The sequence below is a fragment of the Galleria mellonella genome, unplaced genomic scaffold (assembly GCF_026898425.1).
Source record: "Galleria mellonella isolate WM207_F2 unplaced genomic scaffold, CSIRO_AGI_GalMel_v1 utg139, whole genome shotgun sequence".
In the NCBI taxonomy this organism is placed as follows: Eukaryota; Metazoa; Arthropoda; class Insecta; order Lepidoptera; family Pyralidae; genus Galleria; species Galleria mellonella.
Window position 1 is genome coordinate 152,638 of NW_026441995.1, and position 22,665 is coordinate 175,302.

The 22,665-nt window shown below is 39.7% G+C and overlaps 1 protein-coding gene across 1 annotated transcript in view; it reads left to right on the plus strand.

The window, feature by feature from the left end:
- LOC113510445 (tuberin) overlaps positions 1 to 22,665 on the plus strand; it is a 45,724-nt gene that overhangs the window by 21,251 nt on the left and 1,808 nt on the right. Inside the window, exons 21-36 of the mRNA XM_052903299.1 lie at positions 5,719 to 5,812; positions 6,821 to 6,958; positions 7,561 to 7,695; positions 7,786 to 7,886; positions 8,758 to 8,835; positions 9,263 to 9,359; positions 9,749 to 9,885; positions 10,514 to 10,761; positions 17,044 to 17,081; positions 18,483 to 18,661; positions 19,036 to 19,199; positions 19,484 to 19,599; positions 19,805 to 19,881; positions 20,105 to 20,255; positions 21,186 to 21,326; positions 22,481 to 22,657. Coding sequence (XP_052759259.1) covers positions 5,719 to 5,812; positions 6,821 to 6,958; positions 7,561 to 7,695; positions 7,786 to 7,886; positions 8,758 to 8,835; positions 9,263 to 9,359; positions 9,749 to 9,885; positions 10,514 to 10,761; positions 17,044 to 17,081; positions 18,483 to 18,661; positions 19,036 to 19,199; positions 19,484 to 19,599; positions 19,805 to 19,881; positions 20,105 to 20,255; positions 21,186 to 21,326; positions 22,481 to 22,657 — 2,071 coding nt within the window. The remainder of the gene's footprint in view (positions 1 to 5,718; positions 5,813 to 6,820; positions 6,959 to 7,560; positions 7,696 to 7,785; positions 7,887 to 8,757; positions 8,836 to 9,262; positions 9,360 to 9,748; positions 9,886 to 10,513; positions 10,762 to 17,043; positions 17,082 to 18,482; positions 18,662 to 19,035; positions 19,200 to 19,483; positions 19,600 to 19,804; positions 19,882 to 20,104; positions 20,256 to 21,185; positions 21,327 to 22,480; positions 22,658 to 22,665) is intronic.

Consider the following 22,665-nt stretch of genomic DNA (forward strand, 5'->3'; position numbering starts at 1 on the left):
AAGTGGCGAGAGATACTCGGACTAGCGCAAGTCGGAACACATTTGATGCATGAGAGGTTCTCGTTCTAGATGCTTAAGTGGTTAGTAAACTGGACATCGCCTCGACGCACTTCTCGTGTCCCAGGGACTGAACGCCGCGCATCGAACTGGTCGGATACAACGACTGATTACACACATACACACACACACACGCACACGCACACACACACGCACACGCATACACACACACACATCTTATTATTATCGTTCAGTGTTACTTGCATGTTTGACCGTTTGAATGTATCATGTAGGCGCCCCGTCTCGACAGGTATAGATTGGCTAAGGTGCATCATACGCTATGTGTTACTACCGCTCCCTGTAGCTCCAATGTCACACTAAATGTCCATTTTCCATTACACAGCATTCCCGTTCTTTTTCCCGTTTTTTTTTTTCTTTACAATACATGCAGTACGCATCGAGTAGGTAACTTTGCGGTCGTGGAGGCTTCAATTAAAGATTGTGAAGGTCGTACGATCGGGCACCGTCTCAGTTGTATGTGGGACGGTCCTGCTTCCCCTCTAAACCGTGCTAGGCCATCTCTTCCTTAATATATGATCATCCTCTCCAATAAAATGTAGACAACATTTTATCTAATCGCTTGACTCAAGAAAATTATTGTTGTTGTAAATCTTTATTGTACATACATTGGTCACGTGGAGAATATTTAACATACAATAGCGGATTTTTTTGATGGGTGAAAATGGAATGGTAACCCCGCCTGCGCTAACGGTATACGCTGGCGGAGCACCAGTGAAGGCTGACAGATGAGAATGAAAACAGGCCAGTTAGCCCATCATGATGAATTCATCAGGAATTAACCATGATAGTTTCCAGGGGGAACCGCGAGGAGGTCGACCTGGTTGGGTATATTGTTAGCAATGGGATTCTCAGTCTCCATTACTAACAATCCCTTTCTCCCCACACAATGGCGGATTTATACCATACAGATATCCCTTATTGTCGACCTTTGAGAAGCCGTTGAAAATTTTTGGTAGGTTGCAAATTACTGCGTGTCATTTTGAGTCGTCCGTGTGAGAGTATTTGTCCTGCGTTCTATCTGAACTTAGAGAATACTTAGAGAATTTTCCATCAGTAACAGTACGTATACGAGAATACCTCCTTGAAAGTCCGTTGTTACGCCTCATTTACTAACTAGTAGTCACATATTGCTGGTAACACGTTGATCCTTCGTATACTAACACTAGTTTGTAATACCAATGTTTTTGTCAAAGATATTACTAAAAATTAAGGAGATATTTCATCTTGGGTCTAGTCATTTATAAAGTATAGCAAAAAAAAGTTGAAAAATACGAGAATTATCAAAAGGAAAGTTGTATTTATTTGTAAAACATGCGTATAAATACGAGGTCTGTCCGGAAAGTTCGTATAAAAGTGTTCTGGAATGCGAGAAAGAGGAGTGGGGAGGCCAGGTAAGCGCAGGACCCCTTCCTTATGTCCCTAACAATGCTTCAGTTCTGGTCTGACCGCCGTGCGGTGCGAACTGGCTTGTCACGCCATCTGTGAAGTTACCTCTTAACGAAACCCCGTCGGCATGGACCCCCTTCCGTTGAAGAGCAGCGCGTCGTAATCAAGTTTCTCTCGAAACTCGGCAAGAATGGCCGTGAAATTTTTGCCGATCTCAGAACAGTTTATGGGGATGATGCTGTGAAGGAACCAACCGTCCACAAGTGGCTAAAAAGATTCAGAGAGGGCCGAGAAAGAGTTCGATGTTCGGGGGATTGTCCATCAAGAATTCGTCCCTCCAGGCCAGACAGTTGATGGAAAATTCTACGTCGATGTGCTCAGACGCCTCAAAGCTCGTGTGGCACGAGTTCGTCCAGAATTGGCGCGAGAGGGGCGTTGGATTCTTCACCACGACAATGCCCCTGCCCACACCTCTCTTGTTGTCCGTGAGTTTTTGAGTAAAAATTCCATTACGGTGACCGAACACCCCCCTATTCGCCGGATTTGGCCCCGTGTGACTTCTTCTTGTTCCCAAAAACCAAATTGGTACTTCGGGGGCGGCATTTGGGGGACATAAATGAGATAAAAAAAGCTACGACGGGGCAGCTGAGAAACCTACAACCAGAGGACTTTCAAGGAGCCTTCTCACAGTGGAAACGGCGTTGGCACAAGTGCATTATGTCACAGGGGGAGTACTTTGAAGGGGATAAAATTGATTTACCTGAATAATTGTAAAATAAAATTTTTAAAAAACTTTTATACGTACTTTCCGGACAAACCTCGTACATGCAGATGTTGACAATATAATAACGTTCGACATGTTCAGCCTGTACGCCATACAAACATATGTAGTTACACAGATAGTTCACAAGTCAAGTCCATTTTATACCATTAATCGTCATCACATTCCAATTTTAAATACATTTAAATAAATAATAATTGTCGGGCGAGAATAAAAGAACGATGTCACAATGATGTTGATAAATATAAATAAATATTCGTTTTGTCAAATTTTATCATTAAAGAATTCACATACATTGTAATAACATGTGTCGATTAAGATTTTTTTTTTTAATTTATACTTAAATACATAATTAAATAAAAAAAAAAAACATTAACTACTCGTAAGCAAAATTAATGTAAATGTTTTCTATTTTTACGATTGTATTGTGACCTCATATCACTTACCGTGTATGTCAATCTAAAAATACAGCAAATAAACAGTCTAAAATATGGTTTAAATTCGAATGTGCTTAGTATTTGTTTTTTTTTTTTAATTATACAAGTATAGTGTACATTGATTAGACCCAGAGTCTATGCATTGCACATATTTACTCTCTCATAACTCCTAGATAGATAGATAAACGCTTTGTTTGAGCCATTTATGACACACGTAAATTAACAAATGAGTTTATACAATCAGATTATTTACATTGTTTATAAATATAAAACAAAAGATGAAATATGGAAATATGTTTTCACCATGTGTGTCGCAGTGACCCAAATAGGCTGCAGCTCAGTGATGGTTTTGCTTAAAAGCAAAGCACTGATTTTCAGCTACAGCCTGAAGTTAGGCTACACGGACGCGTACAACGAACCCAGAGTGTAACCTGTGTAACCAATTTAACAGCCAAATGTAAAATAGTATTATATAGATACATACGTACACAAATGATGCATAAATAAATAATAAAAACTGCTAACAGTTTACATCCACGGTGGCACCTCACTCCTGCCCGATCCTACCGCCGGTACTCCTCGAGTGGTGTTAATTAATTGACTACGTACATTACCGGTTCCATTTGTACTTCACGCTCGCTCGCTGTACATTCACCTTTACAAGAGACGCATTCGTAAGCGATGCGCCTCGTAGCTCTTCATAACCGCAAAGTTATTTGTATTTATATTGTGAGCTCGCTGTAGTTAGAGCAATTGATGTTGTGTTACCTTGTACACCGATTGTTATGTTTTTTATATGGTCACAGCGATGGAATAAAAACCATTGTAGGGAACTGCAACTGTATTTAGACACATATGAATGTTTTTTTTTCTTTTTTAATTGGGATCATTCTGAAGTGCCATTTCTTTAAACTTTGAATTTGATTTTACAACAAAATCATTATTATAAGGACCAATATGAACTACTTTTTATTAGTACATTTAAGTAAAAATATTATAATATTAGGTAAAAATACTATAATGGTCCATAAAACGGTAATTTCGCAAAGTTATGAAATAAAATGAAATTTTTATTTGCCAGAAACATTGTAGACAAGATGTTGCATTTGTCAAGTTTACAAGATGTCCATTATGTTTGGCCACATCAAATATATAGGTTAAGGTAAACAAATGTTAGGTTGAGAGGTTAAAGAAATGTCACCTTAGAATCGGCTCCTGTATCTTTCTTACTTTACTTACACTCCGACTGGTCATGTCATATTTTAGTAGATGATCCAAAATTATAATATTTTAGTATTTTTTTATACAACTTAGAATGGCAAACAAACTGACGGCCCACCTGATGGAAAGTGGTAACCGTCGCTTATAGACATGAGCAGTACCATGTACATAACAGAGTATACTGTTTCGCTCATGATACCCCCCATTCGTTGCCATTCCTGAGGACTCGGGTGTTATTCCTCTGTACCGTATAAATTCACGCCAAATTGTAAATAAATAAATATAAAATAAATGATCACTGCCATAGAAGTTTAATCAAATCGGCAACAGTGGCATTGATGTAATTTATAAATGTAGTAAAACAATGTTAATAAATATAGAAGTGCTCGTCATCGTTGGACAAACTTCTTTGTATTATGGCTGTGTGTGCGTAGTAGCATGCATGCATGCATGCATAGCATGCGCATGTAGGCACTAGTAGCATGTTGTCCTTCATGTTGTGCTGCGTGGCAACCTTGACAAAATACAATCGGAATCAAATTGAAATTACATCGAATTGACATATCGTCATAGTCGTAGAATACTGACGGATCTGACAAAGAAATACATATAAAGATCCGTCAGTATTCTACGACTATGATGATATAATGGAAGTTACATATCAGAGTAAGACTTTGTACAAAAGTCGTTTGCTTGTGCACCTCTGTCCCATTCGTGTTTCTACCGTGAAGCAGTTGTTTGCATGACTGTATTTCGGTTTGAAGGGTGGGATATGGCAGTAAATTTATAGGGTACACAGGAATAATACCTGAGTCTTCAGGAATGGCAACGCGTGGGGAGTATCATGGGCGAAACAGTATACTCTGTTATGTCCATGATACTGTTCATGTCTGTAAGCAACGATTACCACTTTCCATCAGGTGGGCCGTCAGCTTGTTTGTCATTCTAAGTTGTATAAAAAAAAACATGAAGCAAGATCACAGGATTTGATTTTTATGCCCAATAACTATACAGTTAGCCATATATAACCCAATAACTGTTGTTGCCACTTTGCCATAGCACACTTTACACAGCCGAGCGACAAAATATATTTTATAACATCTTTACTAGTATATGTAAATGTGAAAGTGAGTTTGTTTGTTTGTTACCTTATAGCGCCTTAACAGCTTAATTAATCACTATGAAATTTAGTATACACGATCTATATGGGATGAGGAAGGATATAGATTCTCATTCCCGGCCAATCAACATAACCGAGTCACGCGGACGATATCGCGTTTAATCTAATAACTACCAGGCCCTCTAGACAAGTGGCAAGCGAATTCGTCAATAGAATCGATATCGATAGCGAGTCGATGAGTTGGAATGAGTCATCCGACGTTGCTGTCTCATTCTATCTCATTGACTCGTTAGCGATGTCGATCCCATCGACGAATTCGCTTGCCACTTGTCTAGAGAGCCTGTTTAACTTACGTGTAATTAAATCGAGAAACCTCGACTAGTTTCGGGCCGAGACACGCAGTCAGGCTCGTGCTCGCATCACTGTCACTCGTGACTAAGGATCACGAATTGATTCCGAAACTAGTCGAGCTTTTTCGATTTAATTACACGTAAGTTAAACTGGTAGCTATTTCTTTAAAATTATTTACTTGTTCTATGAATTATATACTTCCCTAACGAAGTGAAAAATAAAGTAATATATATAACTTTTTTTAAAACGTGAGTTACTAATGTCTGTTTATTGTTTCAAAGCGATTTTTGTTTTATTGTAAATGGTGATGTGACAGTATTGATGTGTCCGTTGATATGTTACAGACAAAACTCAGCGGAGAACAACAAGTTATCGGACCGAGTCGTGGATGTACTCAACCACTTTTCGCAGCGATTCGAGAGGATTTCCAAGGAAATTGTAAGTGATTGTTGACTTGTGACCTTTCTTTATTATCTGTGATATTCAGCTTAGGATTATCTATTAATTATACGTTAATATATTGAAAAACTTAACATTTATTATAGTTTACGTATCAAAAATGTATAAAGAAGTTATTATGGTGTGAATTTGTCTATCTGTCTATCATAGTTCTATATCTCAGTAACTACTAATGTTGTCGACGTGGAATTTGAAGTAGTTTTAAATTTAATAGACTCATACGTATTGCAGAGAAAATAAATAACAAATATATTTGTGCTAGCACCAGAGGGCCTACCATGAAATGTTTTCCGAAATTTTGGATCGGAACGAAACGAAAATTTGATGTTAAAATTACTTGATACATACCATTTAAAAATATTAAAAATGTCGTTCCTTTTTACTTTTATGGTAGGATTTATGACAACTGAAATATTAAGCTCCATTTATAGGGTTATTAATTTGGTACGAACAAAAACACATAATTGAGCCCGAAAGTTCGAAATTTCATTTCATGGTAGACCTTCAGCACGTGTGCTAAGCTAATACAAGTAAATATATATAAAACAAAAAAAGAAAAAAAACATAAGGAAAGAAAATATAAAGTGACACAAATGGTGTGTGTCAAAGAATAGACTATTATATAACTATATATATATATAGTACTTTGACAGATAAAAAGAAAACTCGGTTACAGTAATTGAAAATAAATTTTTGTCTCTATGTAAGGCAGTTATGGGGTTTTTTTTAGTGGATGATAATAGAACGGTAACCCCACTTGCGCTGTCGACATACACCGGCGGAGCACCAGTGAGGGATGACAGGTGACAATAAAAGTAGGTCACCTGGACCATCACGACGTATTCGACAAAAATTATCCACGTTGGTTTCCAGGGAGACGTAGAGGTTGACCTGATATGGTTTATTAGCTAGCGATAGGACTGTAGGAGCTTGTTACTAGTAAGCAGTGGAGTGGTGAGGTGTAAGAGTGTGGCGTGCGCATGGCAGGACACGGACACGGACTGGGCGCGCGGCGGCAGCAGCACGAACAGCGCGTGCTGCGCGTGCTGGGCGGCCGCGTGGGCCGAGGTGCACGTGCGCTCGCCCACCGGCGACGTCTCCTGGCTCGTGCGCGTGCAGAACCAGGTGCGCGCGCCCGCTGCACACGCACACGCACACGCACACGCACACGCACACGCACTCGCACACGCACCTACTCACGCCGCTTGAACGGCCTCACAACCATTACTCTTAATGATGATGACGCGCTTGCGTTTTGATGATGAACGGATGAGGTGATGATGATGATGAATAAATACACTTAGTATTTGAAGCGGTTAAACTAGAGTAAATAAATATAAATAATTTTGAAGCGTTGTATTGAAGATAAATTGGATGTAATGCGCTGAAGTTTGTTTTGCAAGTAAGTTACAGTTTGAAACCTGAAAACTCACGTAATTTTCTCCTGCGTTATGATTGGCGTTCTCGCGTTGTCGTGATGAGCTACTCCTGTGACTGGTTGATGTTGTGTGTGATTGTCTATTGATAACTTAGCAGTCGTCCATTGGCTTTACCGCTGAAAACGCTTCATTATACGCAGCAGTGATCAATATTCATGGCATATTATTAATTCATTTTAAAACAGTAAATACATAAAAGAATACACCAATCCTGCAATGGCTTTTACACTTGTGCTCTATAACTAGGTTGTAAATGCATAGAGACAATAAAATTGGTGCGGTGTGCAGATGAGCTGGGACTACATGCTGGAGTCGCCGCTGCAGGAGGTGGCGGCGCTGCTGGCGCCGTGCCCGTCGCCCGCCGCCACCACCGCCCCGCCCTCCTCCGCCTCCAGCGGCATCGGCGACTCGCGCCTCGACGTCGTTAGTACCGCGCTCCCTGCTACGAGTATGCGATACCATGATATAATGATCCCCAACTGTAGTACTGTAATTACCACGCGCGTGTTGCAGTCGGAGGCCGAGCCGCGGTCCCGCAGCGGGTCCGCGGGGGCGCCGGCCACCAGCCGCGCGCCGCCGCCCGGCCCGCCGCCGCCCGACCTGCACAAGTCCAGGTACGCCCTGTGTCCGCCGATCGAGCCGCCACTCAAACAAAGTGCGATGAATATCAAATTTTCAGGATAGTATAATGACCCACAGCCTGCCCACTATGTTTATGCTGGTCCTCCATTGTAGGCGTGTATAAGTGTTATCTATAGTTTTAAATGTACATACACATAATTTATATGAATAGATTCCTGTACATTATAGTATAGAAGTAGTGGGACAAGTGTAAAAAGTGAAACGAAATATCATGTAGTCGTTTCAATGAACTGCTCGTATTGGTACATTACTGCAGCGGCCAGCAACTGAGGCATTGATGGACGAACGTGTAAATGTGGGCCGAGGCGTAGCCGAGGCACACATACGTGTGTCCATCAATGTCTAGTTGTGGCCAAGGCTTGTATAATACTTTTCTCAAACAATGCGCGGAAATCAAAAACACAATTTTACTTTTTAAGTTCAATGACGAATAACGGACAATCATAATTTTTCACGCGCCATAATGTTCCTTTGTTTTTTTTTTTTCAATAAACAGTTTTCTATTTGTAAGTCAGTTCGAAATTTAAATAAAACCTTGTATTAGTTACCTCCTTGGTAGCCATGTTTCGAAGTAAAAGGTCATTCCATTTTTAAATCACAGGACAAATATGAGTTTACATATTAATTTATCTGGCCGCAAAACGCGACAGATATGGATTTTCATACAACTTTTGCCGGCCGCTGCCCGCATGTACCTGACCAGTACGGCAATTTTGATTTATCTCGAAGAAGATTGTCAAAATAATGCTCACATTACCAAGCATGTTTGAGAAAAGGTTATTTGCAGTATAATATTAATATTAAGAGCGAGTATGAGTACTGATGCGGCGGGTGTATGCGCAGCTCGGACTCGGTGGTGGCGGGCGAGCGGCGGCCCCCGCTTGCCGCCTCGCACTGCATCCTGCCCCCCCACCACCTCAGGTACCACCCCCGTCACACGCCACACTCACACCGGGTCAAGCCTGCCATGCCGATATAACCCACTACCTATTAATACCTAATTAAATTGCATCCCTTTCTAAACTATTAAAATAAAATGAGCAAACCTACTAATTTATTTTTGAAGCTTCAATCAATAAACTCTTATGAATCCTGTCGCGTTGTATTTTCTCTTACTGAAGTAACTCATAGAAAGAAATACCAAACAAGTTTTTTATTAATAAGTTTCTTGGTTACTTAAAATGAGCATTTTAAACTAAATATATTAATGATTGCGTTTTTTTTTTTTTTATTAACATAAGAGTAACGTTTTCAATGCGTGCACGTTATTGTACGTTATTCTACTGGAGAGAAGTGTACAGTGGCGCGAGCCGCTGTGACGTGATGTGATGTGATGTGATGTGCGCAGGATGAGCACGCAGCCGATCAACATCCCCGGCTCGCCGCAGCGGCAGAGCTCGTCCAGCACCACCGACGACGACGACATGCTGCTCATCGTGCCCGAGGTGAGACTGAACGGCAACGCACGCCCGCTACCGGCTACTGTGGCCATCGCATCTTTTCATGGGTGATAATGGAATGGTAACCCCGCCCGCGTTATCTGTATACGCTAGCGGGGCACCAGTGAGGGATGATAGATGACAATGAAAACAGGTCAGTTAGCCCATCGTGACGAATTCCACTAGAATTAACCACGATGGTTTTCAGGGGGAACCGCGCCGAATATATTCTCGCTTCAGTCCCAGTTTGGTAAAGTATCACAAAAGAAACAATGTGTATTCAAGTATGTACATTCCATTCGCGATTAATATCGAAGTGTTCATGGCCGACATAACGGTGTAAATGTAGCCATGGCGAGTAGTGTGTACTAGGTGTAGCGTGTACGGTGCGGCAGGGCAAGTCGCGGCACCCGGTGCGGCGGTCCAACTCGTCGCCGGAGATGTCGTCGTCGTGGAAGGGCGCGCGCGAGCTGCCGCCGGACGGCGACGGCGACGGCGACGACATGATCCTGCTGCCCAGCTGCGAGCCCGCGTACGTACCCTCCTCGCCGCCTCGGCTGCATTCTATCTCACACAATCCGTATATACCCTTGAGTTTTTTTTTTTTTATAAAAAAAAAGATCTAAATAATCAAATTATATTTTTTAAGTAACGTGAAATGAAATGAAATAATATATTTATTTCCCAAAAACACTTTTACATTGATAATTAACTCTACGAATTACACACTGGGCATGCAAGCCTGTATAGTGTATTCCAAAAATATGATTTAGCCATAGTGGTATATTTAAGTGCTCGGTTTACATATAAAGATATATACATTTTTTTTTCATGTATATATATATATATATATATATATATATATATATATATATATAATTTGTGATAGTTAAAGTTTGCCGTTTTACCTTGTAGCAAAAAACTTCGTAGCAAAATGTACACGTTTCCATTGGGAATGGCAAATAGACTCACCTAGAATACTCAAACTAGAATATCATTCAAAACATGGTCGAGTTTTGGAACTACATGAGCATGTATATGTATTAGGAATACAGGCGTAGTCCATATATATGACAGTAGTTAAGGTTCTAAAGCGAGCTATACAAGTATACAAGCGGCAGCGGGCGGCGAGTGGTAACGGGGCGTGTGCGCGTGCGCAGGAGCACGTCGATGTCGATGCACGCGTCGAAGAAGGCGGCCAAGAAGAGCGACATGCGCGTGTCGTGCGAGGCCATCCCCGAGGAGATGTCCGGCACCTCGCCGCTCGCGCCCCACCACCAGCACCACCAGCCGCACCACCAACCGCTGCAGCCGCCGCAGCCGCCGCCGCCGCAACCGCAGCAGCCGCAGCAGCCGCAGCAGCCGCAGTCGCATCATCCGCACCTCATGACCTACAACTCCGACCCGGGTGACTATATTTTTTTTTTATAATATTGTGACTTTTTCTAAAAATAATAGAGTGATAATACTTTTTCTTCGACTAGCAACACCAACGACAGTTGTCATTTTCAGCTGGCCGTAATAAATAAATAATTTTTAATAGTCTATCACACGAATATTATATTTTCGACATCGTTATTAGTGATATAATAGTGCAATAAGTGTCGATTGTTGTTTGTGTACAATTTGGTAGTGTATTATTTGCAAAAATCGACATTAAAATAGTGCACCGGCCATCTGTCAAACTTCTTTCGTTGGTAAACAACTAATTTTAAAACTATTTTATAACTATTTGTTGGACTTATTCAAAGAATTTCATAATATATACAAGTTTTATAGACAATATTCACATCAAGTTAAATTGATATTAATAATTGTGAAGTTCAGTTGTTGCGTACGTCGAAGGAAAAAATATACCCACAAAATATATTGTAAGTAATTTTATGTTTTATATTAATGTAATTTGAAGGAAAGGAGCACAATCTAATTCCATTTACTTAATCTTGTAAAATATAGGTCGTATAAATATACCTAACAAGAATTATTCAAAATTTTAACACATAAAATAAGTAAGGTTCAGTTGCTGTTCTCGTTGTGATACTTTTTTTAGAAATAACTCACTTCACTCTCCCTAGTAACTATTCATATATTCAATAATGTCACTATCTACCCGTTCCACAACTGCACGGCAGACAGAGATGAAGCTTAAAGTGGCCCTACAAGAACTTCAGGCATCCAAAGATCTCAGTGACAAGTTGATCAGGGAGAGAGAAGAGAGTGAAGATGAAATTTTAAAAATTATAAATAAAAATACCCAATTAAAATCAGAATTGTCAGAACTTCATAATAGCCATCAGGAAGTTATTGAGCAGCGGGATCAGCTTCAAGAACTAATAAGTAGCTTTCATCAATGTAGTGACACTCATGAGCAAGCCTTGAGGCGTATCACTGAATTGGAACTTGAGTTAAAGCAGGCATATTCTAAAATCAATGATCTAGACACAAGATTGGAATCTCGACAAAGTAATGAGATTAGTAATTTATATGAGGAACTTATTAGTGTTGACTGTGTGCCTCCTTCTACTACAGTTCCATGCACCCATCCTGTTGTAATTGACCTTACTAGTGATACATCACCTAAATTAGGCAACTATAACAGTAATATTTGTATGTTGAGTAATAATAAATTTAAAAAATATTTAAAACTAAAAAAGTTTATAATTAAGAATCGGAATATATTAAATAAGCGTTGCAAAAAGGGACAATTATTGAAAAAAACCACTTTGAATAATTTAAAATTGCATGATTACATTAATAAGTGTAATAATAAGTTAGTGGAAAGCCAAAAGTTATATGACATTGATACAGACTACCTAACTTCAAAAATCAATAGTTTAGAATCTTCGCTTCATGATTTAAATACAAAGTATATTATCTCTCAGAAACAAATCCAGGAGCATATTTTAGCAATGGATGATCTGATTGATGTCAGTAAATACAATGCTGACCGTTTTGAGTCGTTGACTAAGCATTGTACATGTAATCACACAAATATATCAAATAATAATTCAGTTGTAACTGTGCTGGAAAATGAAGTTCAGGGTGTTTGTGCCAGTGACTGTAACCCTAAGAGTAGCACAATGGTGTTCTCTGACAGAATAGGCTGTAACTTTGGGTCTATATTGAAGTATCATCTTAAGGGTGATTTATTAAACTACTGCATGCCAGAAGCATCATTTACACAAATAATAAATAAAATTAAGTCTACGAAAATGAACAATATGACCACAATTGTGTTATTTTTTGGTAATAGTATTCAATTAAATAGGCAGGATGTAATTAAAGGAATTGAATATTTATTACAATTAAATGTGTATAAGATTGTATTGTGCGCTTTTCCTTACACAAATAGACATCTTCATAAAAAAATTAACAGTAAGGTACATTACCTGAATAACTTATTACATACATTGACATGTCGTCATAGTGACATTTTGACATTTTTTGATACTAATAGTTTTATTAGTGATTTTTATTTGACAAAAGATACAATGTATCTTTCTAAATCATCTAAAAATAAAATAGCCACTTTAGTGGCTTATAATATTGACTACATGAACAGTTTACATGGTAAACTTAAACATAAAAATGCTGACATAACAGATAATTCTATTAATATTTGTGACATAAGTACTATGACTGCAGATTTAAACTGCTCACAAAGACAAAGGGAAAGCAATCAGAATTAATAATTGTTCATCAGAACATACAAAGTTTTCCTGGCAGCGAGTTAATTATACAATTATTTTTAGAAAAGTATAATATTGATATTGTCTGTTTCACAGAACATTGGCTTAAAGAAAGCAATATGATGTTCAATTTAAATAATTATAACGTTGTCAGCTGCTTCAATAGAAAGTCAGTTAACAGAGGCGGGTCTATGATAATTGCAAGAAATAATATTAAAGTAAAGGAACGTGCTGACATTGTTAGACTTTCTATTGAGTGTTGTATAGAATTATCTTGTATAGAACTAGAAAATTATATCCTTATATGTGTGTACAGGCCTCCTAATAGTGATTACAATGTTTTTGAAGGGGTGATGGAGGATATTTTAAAAAAAGTATTTAATAGTATTAAAAAAATTATTGTATGTGGAGATTTTAACGTTGATATTCTTTGTAACACACCCACATGTACAAAAATTATTAGTTTATTTCAGTCATTTGATTTATGTCATGTCTTTCATGAACCCACTCGTGTAACTGCCACGTCTGCTACTTGTCTTGACAATGTTTTTTGTAACTGCGAGTATACAGAAAAATTCATAATAAATAAACTTCCTTCAGATCACTGTGGTCAAGTTGTTAAGTTTAGCAGTCAAATCAATAAAGTCAACAATAATAAAAAATCAAAAAGACAAATAAATGTTTATAATATTAATAAATACAAAAGCGCGATTAAAAATAAATTGGATTTGCTGTTACAATCTAGTAATAATCCTGATTATCTTTACACCAAGCTAATTAATATTTTATCCGGAGAATATGAACACTTTTTCAAGAAAAAAGAAGTTCATGTTAAATCTAAATTCACGGAATGGGCAACAGTAGGAATACTTAAAAGTAGAAATATTTTGTTTGATTTATACGATCAAAAAAAATATCGATTTGATGACAAATTCACCACTTATGTAAAAAATTATTCTAAAATTTTTAAAAAAGTTTGTATTATGGCTAAGTCTAATTATTTTAATAAACAAATTAAGCAGTCTTCTGACAAAATTAAAACCATCTGGAGCATTATAAATAAAGAAACTGGAAGATCTAAAATAGCCTGTAATCAATTTACATTAAATTATGATAATAAATTAATATCAACAACAAAAGATGTAGTTAATATTTTTGAAGATTTTTTTGCTAATATTCCGATTGATATTACATCTTCTCTGGACTCATCTCAATCTCGAGCAAAAAAATTACTAGAGACTAATATCGGTTGTTGTTCTTTAAGATTTAAATTTTCACATGTTAGCCCCTTTCATATCATAAAAATATTCAAACAGCTAAATTTAAAAAATACGGAAGACCTTTGGGGCATGTCTGTAAAAGTAGTTAGTTCTTTCATAGATATTGTTGCTCCATATCTAGCCACTATTTTTAATAAATGTATTGATAATGGCGTTTTTCCACATTTAATGAAATTTAGCAAATTAATCCCACTATTTAAATCAGGAGATAAATTTGAGCCAGGGAACTATAGACCTATATCTATTTTGCCAGTTCTAAGTAAGGTGTTTGAAAAGATAATGTTAAATCAAATGTTACATCACTTCAGGGTTAACGGACTGCTTCACAGTCAGCAATATGGTTTCACCGCCGGCAAGTCTACCACTGACGCAGGTGTTGCGCTAATGACACATATTTTCGAATCTTGGGAGAGGTCACAGGATGCACTCGGAGTTTTTTGTGACCTATCAAAGGCATTTGATTGTGTGGATCATAAAACGCTTTTGTACAAGCTCGAACATTATGGTATAAGAGATAATGATCTAAAATTAATGAGAACTTATTTAGAGGATAGGGTTCAAACTGTAGATATTGACGGTGTAAAATCTAAGGGAGCTAATATTAAGATGGGCGTTCCACAAGGGTCAATCTTAGGCCCCTTTCTCTTTTTAATCTACATAAATGACCTTCCCTTTATGGTAGAAAAAATTGCAGATATAGTGCTGTTTGCGGATGATACTTCGTTAGTGTTTAAAATTGGACGTCAAAGTAATCAATTAGACGATGTAAATTGTGCTATGTCTGCAATATTAAATTGGTTTACATGTAATAACCTATTATTAAATTCCAGCAAAACAAAGTGTATAAAATTTACACTTCCTAATGTAAGACTAATAAATACACAGTTATTGCTTAATGACGAAATAGTAAATTTTGTTAATGATACAGTTTTTTTAGGTATAACAGTGGACTCGAAATTACAATGGGGGCCCCATATTTCAAAATTGGCCAGTAGACTCAGTTCTGCTGCATATGCAATTAGAAGAATTAGGCAATTAACAGACGTGGCGACGGCTAAACTTGTATATTTTAGTTATTTCCATAGCATAATGTCTTATGGCATACTGCTGTGGGGTAAAGCAGCCGATATAAATACTATATTTGTTTTACAAAAGAGAGCCATACGTTCTATTTATGGTATGGGTTCAAGAGAGTCATTACGTCAGTGCTTTAAAGACTCAAATATCCTCACAGTTACTTCACAATACATTTATGAAAATATTATGTATACACGGAAGAACTTAGCGAGTTTTAAAAAACTCAAAGACTGTACAAGTAGAAACTTACGCAATATAAATAAGCTTATTTTACCTAAATGCCGTCTGCACAAAATCAGTAATTCATTCTATGGTAATTGCATAAGATTTTATAATAAACTGCCGGAATCTGCATTAAATCTGACAGAGAGGCAATTCAAATCTTATATTAAACAATTTTTATGTAAGAAAGCCTATTACAGGATAGACGAATTCATAGATGACAACATATCAAGTAAATAATTAGTTTATTAGCATACAACGTTATAATTTTATTTTCTCATTGCTTTCTTGATTTAATTGATTAATTTTAGAAATATGATAGCGTAGCGGTTTTTTGTTTTAATTGCCGCATGCATTCTTATGTAAAATGTGAATACTATAACTATCAGATGGCAATTGTGAGTAGCTTTGACGTGGTCTAGTGTTTTGAGTAGTCATGCTCACTAAAATGTCCAGACTTGTGGCGGCGTGGTGGGCCGGGTCATTGGGCTCCCTAAAATATGGTCGAGCGCAGTGATGGCTGGCTCATCCGTCATACTCGTGAACGGGTGCTGCTTGTAGGGACTGGTCTGCTCTAATCACTATGACTGATTTCCTCTTATTAATTGTTTAACCAGTTGGTTATGTATTCAATTTTTTTTTTTTTTTCTTTTTGAGTATTTAATTGAATTAGTGCTAATTGGTGGTTTGTATTCACACAATATAACTTAAAAATGTAAAATAATAATAAAATTATTTAAAAGAGCATCACGCAAGTTTCTTGCTCGTTCTTCTTGTGATGAGACAGCTTTCCGAACGAGCGGTAAATTAAAAAAAAATGTAATGACTTTTCAAAAGTGCTTCAATGTAAGTTTATTTGAATAAATGATTTTCTATTCTATTCTATTCTATTCATCGGTAGGGCAACTATCCACCCCATGGTGGTATCGGGCCCATCCACTGCAAGTCAATTCAGAATTACCAATAGATATTCGCCGAAGGCTATACATTTTTTTTTTTATACAACTTAAAATGGCAAACAAGCTGACGGCCCACCTGATGGAAAGTGGTAAGCGTCGCCTATACACATGAGCAGTACCATGGACATAACAGAGTATACTGTTTCACCCATGATACCCCCCATGCGTTGCCATTCCTGAGGACTCAGGTGTTATTCCTCTGTACCCAGTAAATTCACTGTCATATCCCACCCTTCAAACCGAAACACAGCCATGCAAACACAACTGCTTCACGGTTAAAACACGAATGGGACAGAGGTACCCAAGCAATCGACTTTTGTACAAGGTCTCCCTCTGGTAAATACTTTGTATAAAGGTGTCATGTCCTGACACTAATCTATCAGTATCAGCCACGTGTAACGTTAACTGTGTTATCCTGCATCATCATACATGAGGTGACTGAACTGAATTCGTGTTTGTACAGGTTCAGGGTCAGAGGGTGCGCATCATCAGCTCCAAAAGGTATGTGCCACTGATTGTTCCTTCTATATGGTAGATAGATACTCTTTATTGTTTCCCCCAAATGATTACAATAGTAAACTTATTATAGATACAAACAATTACAAGAAATGACCACAGTGAGAAAACAATGGGCGGCCATATTGCTAAGAGCGATCTCTTGCAGGCAACCTTTGGATGGAGAGCAGTAATAAACAATTGATATTATTATACAATTAAATATTCTTACTGCATACTTATTTTCAAAAAGAGTGGATGGATGGAGGGGTGGATGTTCGTATTGGGACAAGTGTGATGGCTGAATAAAGTGTTGCTAATGATTGGTATATACGGTATGGAATGGCGTTTATAATTAATGGCAAACGCTTAAAGGATGAGAATGATTATAATTTAGATCAGTACTTACGCTGATTTTTCTTTATTTATATATTTATTTTTTGAAAAACGTACAGTTGAATTACAGTCAATACATAATCAAATTTATATCTATGTTAAGCCATGAATCGTTTTCACATTTGCGTAATGACACAATTGATCGGTTTTTATATATGCAAAATATATACATACCTACATATACACACATATACATATATACATACATATACACACATCTATAATAAATAAAAAGTTATAAATTTTGATCATACTGATGTCATATTAAGCTATATTAAGATAAAAGCCACTTCATTTATACTGAGATATGACGTCATAAATCAATATATAGGTTTCGTGAAGAGCAACTTTAGTATGTGTGGGTATCTCTTACCTGATGATTATCGATGCCAGCAGGAACCCGCATCGTGTACAGTGTACTCGTGCGCCGTGTTCCTGTTAAAGCGTAACATACAGCAGTGAAATTACTGGCCAATGTCATTCAAGGTGTTTATGTCGATGCCTTCAGTGTTGCTAACATTTATAAGTTGCGATGGCCGTTTAAAACGAGGCGGATCTTGCGTTCGGTTGACGCCTAAGAACAAAGAATTACATAGGAGTGATAAAATTGTCAATTCATAGCAGGCTAGTGTATAGAAAATGTTATACGGCCATATAATCCTACCAAATTCAGATACAACTTGCTTGCATTGCATACTTTCTACATAAACTGTGTCGAATATATAATCTAGTAATGTAAAATTTGTCATTGACAAATAATTGACATATCAAACATTTTCTATACACTAGTCTGATATGAATAAAAAAAATAGCAACTGATTTATCTTTCGTCCTCTTTTTACTAATTATATTTGCATAAGAAGAAAGGAGACAACCATATGATTCACAGTTTTTTTATTTTATCATTCCTTCTATGTAATTCCTTGTTGTTAGACCGACGCATTCATTGTAGAGATGAATATATAAATGTGTCGAAGTGGTGTAAGCAGTGCGTGTGTGCCTGTGCCGCAGACGGCGAGCGACAGCACGGTGTCGGCCAGCAGCAAGCCGCCGGCCGCGCCGCGCGCCGCCGCCGGCAGCGCCGCCGGCAGCAGCAGCGCCGCCGCCGCCGCCGACCGCGACGACCTGCCGCCGCTGTCTCGCTCCAAGCGCTCGCACACCATCTCCGTCATGAGTCCCACCAGGCGCCGGTAAGCACGCGCCCTGCCATGCAGCCACCAGCGCGCATCGGGGGATATACCCCGAGTGGTAGGGTGAGCACGCCAGCCACCCTATCTTGAGAGAGGAGACCTGCTCTTACCATCAGGGGGCGGCTCGCTGCCGTCGGAGGTGTGGTGAGTGCGAAAGCGAACCCATGTCTCCGACATAGGGCATCTCGAGGCTATATCGTCTGGTTTTTGGTGGGTACACCCCCACCTTACGGGGGGATTCCCACAGTACCCATTCACCTCCGACAAGGTGTATGGGTCTGCATAAAGCACTTTCAAGACGTTAAAAAAAAGGCCACCCACGCGCAACAGGCAGGCTCGTGAGCCAGTGACGATTTGAAATTGTATTTTTGTAGGGACGGGACTAGCTTGCGGAGCGGGGCGGGCGCGGCGGCGGGCGGCGCGGCGGGCGGCGCGGCGGGCGCGGTGGGCGGCGGCGGCGGCGGCATCACGCCCTCCTTCGTGTTCCTGCAGCTCTACCACAACATCAGCACCTACCCCATCATGCCGCCCGTCCCAGGTCACCGTCACCGCCCTTCTCATCACTTCCGGCTGCAAATACCAGTTCCCAGTACAAACTACGACCGCGTCGTTCGATATTCAAAGAGTCTTATTTCTATCCAAGTTTTGAAGCTTTTAATTTAAAAAAGAACATTTCTGTTCTATGTCGGTCGGCTCGTAGGGACACTTGTCTTTAAAGTATTAATTCTACAAAGTGACATCTAGTAGCAAACTCGCTAATTCATTCGTATACTAGTGTGTCAATGAGCTAATGCAAGTATTGAACGTATCGCGTTATGGCAGGCGAGGCGCCGACGAGCCTACACCCGTTAGCGGAGCGGCCGCTGCGGGTGGTAGGCGTTCAGCACGAGCGCACGATCAAGAACCTCGACCTGGTGCCGCCGCTCGAGACATACAAGGTCGGTACGGCTGCGGTTGTCGGGAATCAAGCGATATAAAGCGCTTAATTCATGAACACCTTTCAGTTAGATCTTTTTTCTTGATGATGACTATTTTCAATAGTAGAGATCGATTAAAAATGACTTAAATCGCCGTTCCAGTTAATGTACATGGGCATTATTTCTAAATTATTGTATACTTATTTAATGCATACCGATTTCCCAGGTGGGAGTGCTGTACGTGGGCCCCGGACAACAAGACAACGAAGTATTAATATTAAAAAATGAATATGGCAGCGTGAGGTAAGTTTTCTTCTCTCGTGTAAAATGCGATCGCATTAAAGATACGTAGATACGTCAGTGACTAATACTTGTTAAATATATTTGAAAAGGGAAGAGAAATACAGATTCGTGTACCCGAGTAAGTAGCTCCGTGCCACTCGTGTTTCTCGTGCTAGGTGGCTTGTCCTTGCGTGATCTGGTGGTAGGGTGAGCCGACACATGTTACAATCTGTCGGTACGGCAGGTACGCGGAGTTCCTGTCGCAGCTGGGGGCGCTGGTGCCGCTGGCAGGTGGCGCTGGCGGCGCGGACGAGCAGCCGCACCTGTTCCTCAACATGGAGCGCGGCGGCCGCGACGGACACTTCACCTACGTGTGGCACGACGACGTCATGCAGGTGCACCGCCAGTGCAGTACTCGTGCACGCCACTCACACACGGACCGTCTCATCTCCTCTGCTTAAGAGCATTCACAATTTTTACTTTCCGATTTCTTTTATACCACTGAGGTGGCAATCAAGCATACGGCCCACCTAATGGTAAATGATTACCGTAGCTTATGAACGCCTGCAATACCAAGGGTTAGAAACCTCTTTACCCCCTTTTTTCAAGAACCCCATGCTGTAGTCTCTTGGGAAAATCTCAGCAGGGAGCTCATTCCATAACCTGAGTGTTCGTGGGAGAAAACATCTCTGAAACCTCGCTGTACGCGACCATTTAGGCTGTGAAGTGTGGCGATTATTGTAGCAACGTTAAACATAAAATAATATTGTACATACAAGTCTACTATGAAAGACTTCATTTTTAACTTCGACCGTGTAGTCCTGGAATAGAATAGGCCACCCCCTTCCTTTCCCGTGGCTGCTGTAAGAGGCGGCTAAAGGAGAGCAAAGGATGAGCGTCCCTCTTAAAACATCTCTAAAGCCTAACTGGTTGCACATCCGCCTGCTAAACGTGGCAACTACTGGCAGAACCCCTTAAGGCGAAGCTTATGCACAGCAGTGGATAGTTAAAGACCGATATGATGATGATATGAAACATTGAAAAATATTTCATTGTTTTTTATAATTGACAGATATTTGCGATGTTGCCGCACTTCGATATAAATTAAATTAAAATGTATTTATTGGAACCATAAAAAAAACGCTTTCGACGCTGTGCTAGGTGTCGTGTTAAAGAGTTTTATTTCGAGTGTTCGATCTCGGTATGATGAAGCCACAACACCACAATCCTCTGGAATGGTGACCCATGGAACGGCGTGTTCTGTCGCCACTGTCTGTCTGGTGGCAGGTATATGGTGACGCGTGTGTGTGCGTGCGTGTGCGCAGGTGCTGTTCCACGTGGCGACGGCGATGCCGACGTGCGCGAAGGACCCCACGTGCAACGAGAAGCGCAAGTACATCGGCAACGACTACGTGTCCATCGTGTACAACGACTCCGGCGCAGACTTCAACATTCACACCATCAAGGTAACGCTCCGCTCGCGCACACCACCGCCCTCTAACGTATAGTATGTATAAGTAATACATACTAATTTTATACCCGTAAATGTGAAAGGGAGTTGTTTGTTTCCCTGTTACTTTATATCACCTTACTTTTTAATTACTACCTCTGAATTATTTGTAAATGTGTTATTTCTTGTTGTACTTAATAAAACAATATTTCAAGCCAGATCAACGATTAATGTTTTATAAATCGCAAATCCAGCCCCACGTCAAGTATTGCTGTCCTCAAGTTTTAGGAGAAACTTTGCCACACTGCAGCTACTCTACAGCTGACTGTCCTCTGACGAATTGTAGAATATGATGCTCGCAGCCACTTTCAACCACCATACAGCTCGCCATCCACATGGAACTCATCCCCATACCTTAGAACCTCAATGATGATGGATGGGTTCGATACCGCTTGTTAGCCTAGGATCATCGACAATTCTCATAGTTCGACGTTGCACTGAGTCGAAGTGTTCAAGCTGGTGTCTAGGTGCTTTCGCCCATAAGTAATTTACTCGCAACACTGAAAGAAATGACACGTTTAAAACAATATTTGTCAAATTGTGTCAACCAAATGTCAATTTTGACACGTTTTTGACACTCAATGCTCTATCTATAAAACCTAAGGTTATGTAGTTACGTATACATTTTGTGACAACTATTACGTGACAATACAAAAAATTTTGTGACCTACCAGAGGGAGACTTTGTACAAAAGTCGATTGCTTGGGTATCTGTCCCATTCGTGTTTCAACCATGAAGCAGTTGTGTTTGCATGGCTGTGTTTCGGTTTGAAGGGTGGGATATGGCAGTGAATTTACAGGGTACAGAGAAATAATACTTGAGTGTTCAGGAATAGCAACGCATGGCGGGTATCATGTGCGAAACAGTATACTCTGTTATGTCCATGGTACTGCTCATGTCTACAGGCGACGGTTACCACTTTCCATCAGGTGGGCCGTCAGCTTGTTTTGCTATTCTAAGTTGTGTAAAAAAATTTGTATTTGTTCGCCGAGTGTTCGCGCAACGTTTGCTGTCATAGGAAACCAACGTTCTGACTATGTATTATACCAGTGAGCCACGATGCTCCCATGATGTGGACGTAACAGTAAGGGTGCGGCGCGTCGGTTGCAGGGCCAGTTCAACTTCTGCATAGTGGTGGTGGAGCCGTACGAGCACGGCATGAACCGCGTGCTGGTGAAGACCAAGGACGAGGTGATCCGCACCAAGTTCCTGCCGCACCTCGAAACGCAGTGCATCTCCGACCAGAACGTGGCGCTGCTCGCCCGCCAGATCGCGCTACATTGCTCCGTTAGTAC